General features: G+C 40.0%; 1 protein-coding gene across 1 annotated transcript; it reads left to right on the top strand.

The window, feature by feature from the left end:
• Positions 1 to 1,992: 1,992 nt before the first annotated feature.
• Positions 1,993 to 10,701, top strand: GJC1 (gap junction protein gamma 1). The gene is made up of 2 exons (XM_069481536.1): positions 1,993 to 2,017; positions 9,491 to 10,701. Exon 2 carries the CDS (start codon positions 9,511 to 9,513, stop codon positions 10,699 to 10,701), a length of 1,191 nt encoding a protein of 396 aa, XP_069337637.1. The 5' UTR covers positions 1,993 to 2,017; positions 9,491 to 9,510.
• The last annotated feature ends 573 nt before the right edge of the window (positions 10,702 to 11,274 follow it).

Raw genomic sequence — 11,274 nt, 5'->3', positions numbered from 1 at the left:
GTAGAACAGATTAAAAAAGATTATAAAACAAGAATTTTTAAATGTTTTAAAAAATATAAACCAAAGTTTTAAAAAATATTAAGCAGGCTTTTTTCTCTAGGGCAGTGGGATGCCTTTAGGGCTATTTTCTTTAGAAAGGCAGTATATTTATTTGGTTCAAAAAACAAGACCATATAAAAAGGTACATAATCAAAAATATGGATCCCACCCCATCTTCCTTTATCCCCTCCCCAACTTTTATTAAGTTTCTTAAAAAATGTATCCTGTTTCTTTACAGAAATATAAGTGGAAAACATTTTTCTCCTTTCTTATATAAAAGATGCAGTTTATATACATTTATATACTCTCAATGTTTTTACTTAATTAAATGTCTTAGATTTCTTTCTATACAATGAAAGCATTCCTCTTTATTTTTTTACAGCTATATTGTATTGTATTATATATTAAATAGATACAGTGCATTTAACCGTTCCCCTGACAGTGGACATATCATTGTTTATACCATATTAATTAACCTTGTACTTGTGCAGATATTTATTGATGCAGTTTCCAAAGGTCAGATTGCTGGATTAAAGGGTAGATGCATTTGTAATTTTGTTAGATATTGCCAAATTGCCATCAGAAGTTGTACCACTCCTGTCAACAATGTATGAGCATGTCTGCTGCTCCATAGCTTCCCTAACTTTTGAATTTTTGCCATTGTGATAAGAGAAAAATTGCATCTCAAAGTAGGTTTTTAAAATATTTTTTTTTTTTTTTTTTTTTTTTTGTTGAGACAGAGTCTCACTTTGTTGCCCAGGCTAGAGTGAGTGCCGTGGCGTCAGCTTAGCTCACAGCAACCTCAAACTCCCGGGCTTAAGCGATCCTCCTGCCTCAGCCTCCCGAGTAGCTGGGACTACAGGCATGCGCCACTATGCCCGGCTAATTTTTTCTATATAGATTTTTAGTTGTCCATATAATTTCTTTCTATTTTTAGTAGAGACGGGGGTCTCGCTCTTGCTCAGGCTGGTCTCGAACTCCTGACCTCAAGCGATCCACCCGCCTCGGCCTCCCAGAGAGCTAGGATTACAGGCGTGAGCCACCACGCCCGGCCGGTTTTTAAAATATTAAGACATCATTCACATGCCTTAACAGTCACCCTTTAAAGTGTACAATTCACTTATTTTTTAATATATTCACAAGTGTGTTACCATTACCACTAATTTCAGAATATTTTCATCATCCCCATACCCATTAGTAGTCACTCTCCATTCCCTCCAGTCCCTGGCAGCTGTTCATCTATTAATACTTTCTGTCTATATAGATTTGCATCTCCTGGACATTTCATATAAATGACATTATACAGTATGTGGGTATTTTGTGTCTGGTTTCTTTCACTTAGCGTTGTGTTTTTAAGATTCAACCATGTTGTACATTGTGTTTAAGGGAAATTTGTGTTTCTCATTTGTGCAATGTCTGTTCATGTCCCTTGACCACTTTCTATTGTTTTGTTGGCTGTTTTGTAGTTTTTCTTGTAGATTTATTGGAGCTCTTTATATATTAGGGAGATCAGCTTTTTGCCTGTAAAAGTTACCAAAAACTTTTCCCCAAATTCATTATTTGTTTTTTAATATTTGTTTATGGCATGTGTTTTAAAACCACAGAGATGGTTTCATTTTTTTGTACTCATATTTATTTAAAAATAGTTGGCGGGGGCCTCTTCCATTTCCCAGAGTTATAAGAAATATCAACCATGTTTTTTATAATACTTTTATGGTTTCCATTTTTATATTTAAATACTTATTTGGGTTTTATCCAAATGTCTGATGTTAGGTATGAATTCTCCTTTTATCTTTTTTTCTAGGTGATTATCCTGTTGCCCAAACACCATTAATTAAAAATTCCATCTTTGCCCCCACTGATGTGAGGAGCCACCTACATTAGTAGCTTTTCAGCAGAGAAGTAACACATCTGTTTTAGAGAGAGAATTCTGGTGGAGATGTAGAAGACAGACTGAAGAAGAGAGAAAGTAGAGCAGGTATTGATTGGTTTATAGCCTTTCAGGATTTTTGTTTTATTTTTTTAGGGTTTTTTAATGCATAAATTTTGTTTTCACAAAATTGGGATAATTCTATAAATGTGTGAATTTATTGAACAGGTATTTATTGAGAACCCATCATCATTTTCGTGGCCCTGGGGTTTCAGATAACTGGGGATAAAAGAACAGAGTCCTTGCTATCAGGGAGTTTCTATTCTAGTGGAGGAACTAGGCAAGCAAATAAAAAAATAACTTATATACATATATATAAATAGGCTGGATGAGGTGGCTTACACCTGTAATCCTAGCACTCTGGGAGGCTAAGGCAGGAGGATCACTTGAGGTCAGGAGTTTGAGGTTGCAGTGAGCTATGATGATGCCACTGTACTCTTGCCAGGGCAACAGAGCAAGACTGTCTAAAAAATATATATATATCCACACACACAGAGATACACACACATAATGTGTGGATTAGGTGCTGTAAAGAAAATTATAGCTAAGAAAAAAAGGCTGGAGAATGATAGTAACTGTTAGAAGTTGTCTAGGGAAAGTCTTACTAAAGAAGGTGACATTTGAGCAAAGCCTTGAATGAAGTAAGAGAGAGTCCTGCCAGTATCAATGAAGAGTTGTTGTAATCAGTGAAAATAGCAAGTGCAAAGATTCTAAGGCAAAAGCATGGCATGTTTGTCATGGTTTGAGGAACAAAGAGGATGCAGGTAGATATTCCTGAAGCAGAATGAGGAAGAAGGAGAATGAGCAGGGATGAGATCAGAAAGTGAGCTGATAAAGGACATTGTAAACCATGGAAAGATTTTGGATTTTATTCCAAGTGTTATGGGAAGCTACTACTAGAGAGTTTTGATCAGAAAAGAAAATTGTCTAACCTACCTTCTAAAATCTTTACTCTGGTTGCTGTTGGAGAGAGGATAAGAGCATAAGCTAAGGCAGTGCAGTGGTCTCCAACATTTTTTGGCACCAGGAATGGGTTTCATGGAAGATAATTTTTCCGTGGCCATTGGGGGGCGGGGCGGGGCGGGGCGGGGAGGTAGAGTTCAGGTGGTGATGAGGAGTTGCTGTAAATACAGATGGATCTTCCCTGGCCTTCCACTGACCTCCTACAGTGCGGCCCTGTTCCGAACAGGCCACGGACTAATACCAGTTCTTTGGCCGGGGATGGGGGTGTTGGGGATCACAGGGCTAAAGGACCAGTTAAAGGGGTTGTTTTTACAGTGGTCTTGGTGACAGATGAAAGTGGCTTGGATTAGAGTGATAGCAGTGGAGGTGGTAAGAGTGATTAAATTGTGAATATATTTTGAAGATAGAACTGACAGGATTTGCTGATAGTTTGGTGGTGGAGAGAGAAAAAGGAGCAAGATTGACTTTTCCTACCCCTCACTGCACTCCACCTCCAACCTATCAATATAGACAACTACTGATCTGCTTTCTATCACTAAAGATTAGTTTGTATTTTCTAGAATGTTACATAAATGGAATCATACTGTATGTATTATTTTTTGCCTTCTGTCATTCAACCTAGTTATTACTGTTTTGAGATTGATCTATGCTGAATGTATCAGTAGTTTATTTTTTTTTATTCTTGTAGTATTCCATTATGTGAATATACAACAGTCCATTCTGTGAGCATTTGTATTGTTTCTAGGTTTTCGCTAATACAAATGAAACTTAACATTCATGTGCTAGTGTTTTTATTGAGATAGAATTTCACCTCTCAAGTAATGCTTAGGAGCAGAATGGCTGGATCATATAGTGGGTACTTAATTTGTTTTTGTCTTTCTCTCTTTGTGATTGTTTTCCTTTCTTCTGCTTTCCTATAGCTGTGATTTTGCTGGGTAGAGAATTCTGGGGGCGTTTTTCTGGATTTTAAATGTGTTGCTCCACTATCTTTTGGCTTTCATTGAGAATTCTGTCATTTTAATTTTTTTTTTGTTTATATAGTATCTTTTTTCCTAGCTGCTTTTAATATATTTCTTTATTGGTTTTAAGCAATTTGGTTATAATGGTATGGAGTTCCCTTCTTATTCCTTGTTCTAGTGATGGCTTCCACCCATGTCTTCATTACCACTTCTACACCATTTTCCACTTGTAGATGGAATATTTTTATTTCTTCATGTGAGCCATTCACAGGTGAATTGCACACTCTCACCCCCTACACCATAACCAAGTCTGTTTGCAGAAGCAGAGAAGTCAACAAAGAAGACTGTGTCCTGAATCTTAGGCACCTGAGAACTGAGCAAAACACTAGTTCAGAGGAAAAGGAAGTTTAGTGCAGTAAGAACACACTTTCCTCCACAGTGAGACCACACTTGGCAGTGATACATACTGCTTTAGAAATGTTAACTCCAGAACCTGCCATTCTACTTATTCTGTTTTTCTTTTTGAAGTGATTTGATTTTATTCTCTCTGGTGGAGTAGTGTACTCTATGACATTGTAAGCCATTTTTAATGTTTTAATGCTGGGCTGGGCATGGTGGCTCATGCCTGTAATGCAAGCACTCGGGGAGGCCGAGAGGCTCGCTTGAGCTCAGGAGTTTAAGACCAGCCTGAACAAGAGTGAGACCCCCATCTCTACCAAAAATAGAAAAATTAGCCAGGCGTGGTGGTGTGTGCCTGTAATCCCAGCTACTCAGGAGGCTGAGGCAGGAGGATCGCTTGAGCCCAGGAGTTTGAGGTTGCAGTGTGCCATAATGATGCCACTGCACTCTACCCACGGTGACAGAGTGGGGGGAAAAAAAAAAGTATAGTAATGCATATCTGTGGGATAGTAGGGCTTGCCTAGAGAATGAGTGACCCATTACAAAAATGACTAACATTTTCTTCTTCTTTCTTTTCTTTTTTTTTTTTTTTTTTTGAGACAGAGTCTCACTCTGTTGCCTGAGCTAAGCTAGAGTGCAGTGGCATCGTCATAACTCACTGCAACCTCAAATTCCTAAGTTGAAGTGATCCTCCTGCCTCGGCCTCCTGAAGATGGGAATACAGGTGCTGCATGCCACCACACTGCCTAAAGAACTAACATTTTCAGAATATTTCCCAGACCGTACACTCATTACCCAGGGATTATTTGATTTGACATGCTACTAAGAGCAAGAGTGGGTACTTAGAAAGAGAGGGATTTGGAAAGGGGAAATAATCAAAGAAAAACCTACCATAGGTCAAAACAGTGGTCATGCTGCCATTCATTTTAGGAAGCCCATGGTTCTTTATTTTAGAACGAAATTGCACAAAGACAAGTTCATTTTTACTACTAGACCCTTTTGCAAATTAGGACTTTGTAAATTAGTGTCGTTTACACTTGGTGTATTGATATGAATTCATATGGACAAAGACTAGAAGGAAGTATGGAAAACTAAAACATTTTTATGTAGCTATGATTGTGGCTTTTTGCATTCTTTTAATGTTACAGGTTTTTTTTCCCGCCACAGTAAAATTATGTTAAGAGAAGCAAAGTGGGCCGGGCGCGGTGGCTCACGCCTGTAATCCTAGCACTCTGGGAGGCCGAGGCGGGTGAATCGCTGGAGGTCAGGAGTTCGAGACCAGCCTGAGCAAGAGCGAGACCCCGTCTCTACTAAAAATAGAAAGAAATTATATGGACAACTAAAAATATATATAGAAAAAATTAGCTGGGCATGGTGGCGCATGCCTGTAGTCCCAGCTACTTGGGAGGCTGAGGCAGTAGGATCGCTTAAGCCCAGGTGTTTGAGGTTGCTGTGAGCTAGGCTGACGCCACGGCACTCACTCTAGCCCGGGCAACAGAGCGAGACTCTGTCTCAAAAAAAAAAAAAAAAAAAAGAGAAGCAAAGTGAATTAATCTGGGTATATCCAGTATACAGAAGACCAAGTATCCAGACCCCCCACCTTCTACCCCTCATGGGCATTTTGTGGCTAAGAGCATTAACTATGGATATACCCATTCCAAAGACTTTTCAGGGTATAGGTGTGGGGTGCTATGGCTCTTATGAATGCCCATGGAAAACCAGGCTCTAAGGGTTCAGCATTTTCTGGGCCTACAGCTTAACCAGTACAGAATCATACTTCTGGGTGTGTAAAATGGCTGCTTTGTAACTTATATAAGCTTCAAAGGGTTTATCACCAATTCCTCCCACCAAAGAAAAAGTTATTGTGTGAGATTCTGAACTATTGAGAAATTCTTACATAGCAATAATTATTTTAAAAGATACCCATTTATCTTTGATATGGATGGAAGTATAGAGGATGAGTTTTCTGACTAATTAACAACTGTATTTTCATTACTTTGGCTTATTGGAACAAATAGAATTTCAGGCTTTAGGGGAAATCTGAGCCTGCAGGGAACTCTGTTATGGAGTTCTGTGTCAGGAATCTGGCTTACATCACCATTTAAAAATTACATATTATTTACTTCTTGTTTTGTGGTTTTATAACTTGAATGTTTAGTGAGAGGAGGAAAAGTGAGCTCAGTTGGAAAACAGGGCTAGAAATGGGAGTTACAAGTCCTGTGATGAGATCTTTATATGTAAATCTTGATGCCTGCACTTCATTTTTTTTCTTGCTTCATTGGTCTTTTGGAAATTGTTCCAGTTTTTTTTTTCCCCCTCCTGTATCTAAAACAAGAAAAGCCTTTTTAATTAAGTTACTATGAACACATAACACTCAGGGATTGTTTTAAATTTGTTAAATGATAGTAATAAACAACGTTGGACCTTATGGATGACTTTCGGCCATTGCTATTGAGAGTTGGCAGAACTTGATAATGAGCAATAATTCATCTTGGAATTTGCCTCCAGAACTGTGAGAATCATCTTGGAATTTGTTTTGATTTTTACTCCAGTACAGATGCAGGTGTTTTCTTTCTGTGACTGTTTGTGAGCAGTTGAATCTGTAAATCACCTCCTGTGGAGCCGGGTGTCCCAGTGGCTGAGAGCCAGCTGTTGGGTGTTTTAGCTAAACAGCTTGCTCTTAGTTGGCTGCTCAAATCCCCGTGAGATGTGTATTGGCTACTCCAGGGAATAGAGCACGCAGGGTGAAGATTTTTGCAAGGCCTTTAGTGACCTGCTTTTAATTTGCTGGGATTCTTCTGCTTTGGCTTTTTCCAGTAGGTGCCAGAGTTCATTTGCTTTGGATTTCCACAAATGATTCATCTTCCTGTCATATTTTCTTAGAATACAATGACTTAAGAATCTTTGGGTCACTGTCACATAGTTTCTCCTACTACATGTATGGGAGGAGAAAACAGTGGTATTCAAACTCAGGCCTGTTTCCATCTCATTCTGATTGATTCCTTTGATACATAGAAAACTTTGTTTCTTGGCCAGGTGTGGTGCCCCACGCCTGTAATCCTAGCATTCTGGGAGACTGAGGCGGGTGGATCGTTTGAGCTCAGGGGTTCGAGACCCCGTCTCTACTAAAAATAGAAATAAATTAGGTGGACAACTAAAAATATATATAGAAAAAATTAGCCAGTCATGGTGGCGCATGCCTGTAGTCCCAGCTACTCGGGAGGCTGAGGCAGTAGGATTGCTTAAGTCCAGGAGTTTGAGGTTGCTGTGAGCTAGGCTGACGCCACCGCACTCACTCTAGCCCAGGCAACAGAGTGAGCCTCTGTCTCAAAAAAAAAAAAAAAAGAAAACTTTGTTTCTTCCTGAAAATGGCGTTTTAGTGATTCATTGTTTTCTGTGGGAGGAAGCTTATGACCTGCTCTTTTCTTTTTTTTCTTCCAAAGGGAATCTGGAAAAGTTGCAGGCAAGACATCATTTCTTTAAGAATAGTTTGGGTAACAGAAGTTCTGGAAAACAGGTAAAGTGTATTTAAACTTCTCTGGTAATGTGACAGATGCCCTGTAATCTGCAGAAGTAAACTGGGAAAAGGAGGAGGAGAAGCGGAAAGCTAGGTGTACTTTGTGCCAGGGGCTCTATTAAGGATTTTACATATATTATCTCATTTAGATGGTTTTTACCTGTAAAAATCTCAGAATAAAACTGTCTCTGAAAATGTTGTTTTACTATCTACCATAAACAAGATACAGACATGTAATCTATAAATTTTGTTATGTAGTAAAGGGCTAGTTATATTTGTTGCAAGACCACTCACTAAGTAAAACCAGAATCTGCTATGCTATGCAGCCTAGCTAGGTAGTGTCTTCCTAGTTCCTTTCTGTCTTTTATTTCAGTTCTCGATCATTGCCTGTAGTTTGTAGCTATACCATCTCTTTAATTCCTTTTAACACTTTGTTACCTGGTCCTCAATTTAAGTTTCCTAATAAGCCACCTCTTCACAGTGGTGTCCAGCCCAGGTGTCCCCTTTATGTTCTCAGTGGTGGTCTTTCTGTGACTGGATTGAATAGCTACACCTATGTGTTGTTTTCTTCTCTATATCTCACAAAGTTCTGAAGGTCTCGTGAAATAACAATATATGCAGCTCACCCGCCCACCCTCCACTCTTCACACACACACACACGAAAACAACAATATATGTAAAGAACCCAGTATACTGCATCTGAGAAATACATCTCAATAAATAACTGTAATTTTATTTAATATTTTTAAGTTTTTTTTTTTTTTTTTTTTTTTTTTTTTTTTTTTTGAGGCAGAGTCTCACTGTTGCCCGGATGAATGCCGTGGCGTCAGCTTAGCTCACAGCACCTCAAACTCCTGGGCTCAAGCCATCCTCCTGCCTCAGCCTCCTAAGTAGCTGGGACTACAGGCACACACCAAGATGCCCAGCTAATTTTTCTATCTTTAGTGGAGACAGGGTCTTGTTCTTGCTCAGGCTGGTCTTGAACTCCTAGGCTCAAGTGATCCTCCCGCCTCTGCCTCCCAGAGTGCTAGGATTACAGGTGTGAGCCACTGCACCTGGCCAGGTAGGACTATTCACTTCAGTGTATGAGCACTTGTTTGGGCCTACAGGGTCCTAGAAAGTCTGGTTTGCTTTCATATCTTCCCTGGTTTAAAAAGTAGAATTGTGGTAGATGTGGTGGATCACACCTATAATCCAGCACGTTGGGAAGCTCAAGTGGGATGATTACTTGAGGCCAGGAGTTCAAGACCAGTCTAGGCAACATAGCAAGACCCCATCTCTAAGAAATTAAAAAAAAAAAAAAAATTAGCTGAGTGTGGCAGCATGCATCTGTAGTCTTAAGCTACTCAGGAGGTTGAGGCAAGAGGATTGCTTGAACCCAGGAGTTTGAGGTTGCAGTGCGCTGTAATCATCCCACTGCATTCTAGCCTGGGCAACAGAGCAAGAAAAACTGTCTCTAAAAAAAAAATAAATAGGCCGAGCGCAGTGGTTACAAAATAGTTCTACCTAAGGGTCGCAGAGAGTAAGATGCTATTTAGTTTAACATTTGTCTCAGTATAAGACTTGAAGTTAGATTTCAAGTATGTAAAGTAGTAGTTCCTAGAGATATCACAAGTTAAAAATTAAATTGTTAAGATTTTAATATTTGTTGGTTTTCCTTTGGTATTTTTCCACTTTTATCAGGGCAAACCAATTCAGTCACCATGAGTTGGAGCTTCCTGACTCGCCTGCTGGAGGAGATTCACAACCATTCCACATTTGTGGGGAAGATCTGGCTCACTGTGTTGATTGTCTTCCGGATTGTCCTTACAGCTGTAGGAGGAGAGTCTATCTATTATGATGAACAGAGCAAATTTGTGTGCAACACAGAGCAGCCGGGCTGTGAGAATGTTTGCTATGATGCCTTTGCACCCCTCTCCCATGTGCGCTTCTGGGTTTTCCAGATCATCCTGGTGGCTACTCCTTCGGTGATGTACCTGGGCTATGCCATTCATAAGATTGCCAAAATGGAGCATGGTGAAGCAGACAAGAAGGCAGCTCGGAGCAAACCCTACGCAATGCGTTGGAAACAACACCGGGCTCTGGAAGAAACAGAAGAGGACCATGAAGAGGATCCCATGATGTATCCAGAAATGGAATTAGAAAGTGAAAAGGAAAATAAAGAGCAGAGCCCACCTAAACCCAAGCATGATGGCCGACGACGGATTCGGGAGGATGGGCTCATGAAAATCTATGTGCTGCAGTTGCTGGCAAGGACCGTATTTGAGGTGGGTTTTCTGATAGGGCAGTATTTTCTGTATGGCTTCCAAGTCCACCCATTTTACGTGTGCAGCAGACTTCCTTGCCCTCATAAGATAGACTGCTTTATTTCTAGGCCCACTGAAAAGACCATCTTCCTTCTGATAATGTATGGTGTTACGGGCCTTTGCCTATTGCTTAACATTTGGGAGATGCTTCATTTAGGGTTTGGGACCATTCGAGACTCACTAAACAGTAAAAGGAGGGAACTTGAAGATCCGGGTGCTTATAATTATCCTTTCACTTGGAATACACCATCTGCTCCCCCTGGCTATAACATTGCTGTCAAACCAGATCAAATCCAGTACACCGAATTGTCTAATGCTAAGATTGCCTACAAGCAAAACAAGGCCAACATCGCCCAGGAACAACAGTATGGCAGCCATGAGGAGAACCTCCCAGCTGACCTGGAGACACTGCAGCGGGAGATCAGAATGGCTCAGGAACGCTTAGATCTAGCAATCCAGGCCTACAGTCACCAAAACAATCCCCATGGTCCCAGGGAAAAAAAGGCCAAAATAGGGTCCAAAGCTGGGTCCAACAAAAGCAGTGCTAGTAGCAAATCAGGGGATGGGAAGACCTCCGTCTGGATTTAATCTTGGCTGGGCTTAGAACTTAACGCTTTTCATAGTTTATGGTAAGCAACAGCTCACTGAATAATGACTTCCATTGAATAAACATTTGGCTCTGGTTATCTTCAGGGATGCTGTTGGCTCTTGATCCAAGCTCAGGGGACTCTGAAGGCGGGGCTGGGATGAGGGTGAAAAGAGGAAAACACGGTGTTCCTGGGCACATGTTCTCAGCAATAATACAGTTGCAGAACTTTACATTTTTGTCTTCCAGATCTGGAAAAGAACAGATATATTTAAATCATTCTCATTGAACAGTTTTTGTATGTACAGTATTATGGTACATTTTTTTTAGTATGAGAACTTTTTTTGTATTTGTACATTGGACTGCTGTAGTTATACTTTTATATTAAAGGAAAGAAGTCCTTCTAAGTAATGCCTATTAGGCCAGTGTTATTACTTCATTCAGCAAATTCTACCCTGCCTTTAGAGTTTTAATAGATGCTACACCTAATAAAAGTGCCTCTCATATTGCAGGAAAGATTTCAGATATGGAAGGAGACTGAGGAGGAAGTATAATTTTTCAGTCTTGGAAAGAAA

This window comes from Eulemur rufifrons, chromosome 9, assembly GCF_041146395.1.
Source record: "Eulemur rufifrons isolate Redbay chromosome 9, OSU_ERuf_1, whole genome shotgun sequence".
Classification (NCBI taxonomy): Eukaryota; Metazoa; Chordata; class Mammalia; order Primates; family Lemuridae; genus Eulemur; species Eulemur rufifrons.
Note: the sequence above shows the minus strand (reverse complement) of the source record. Positions and strands in the feature narration are given on the sequence as shown.

Excerpts from the sequence above, each read along its gene's own strand:
- GJC1 (XM_069481536.1), top strand. The coding sequence starts at position 9,511 with ATGAGTTGGAGCTTCCTGACTCGCCTGCTGGAGGAGATTCACAACCAT.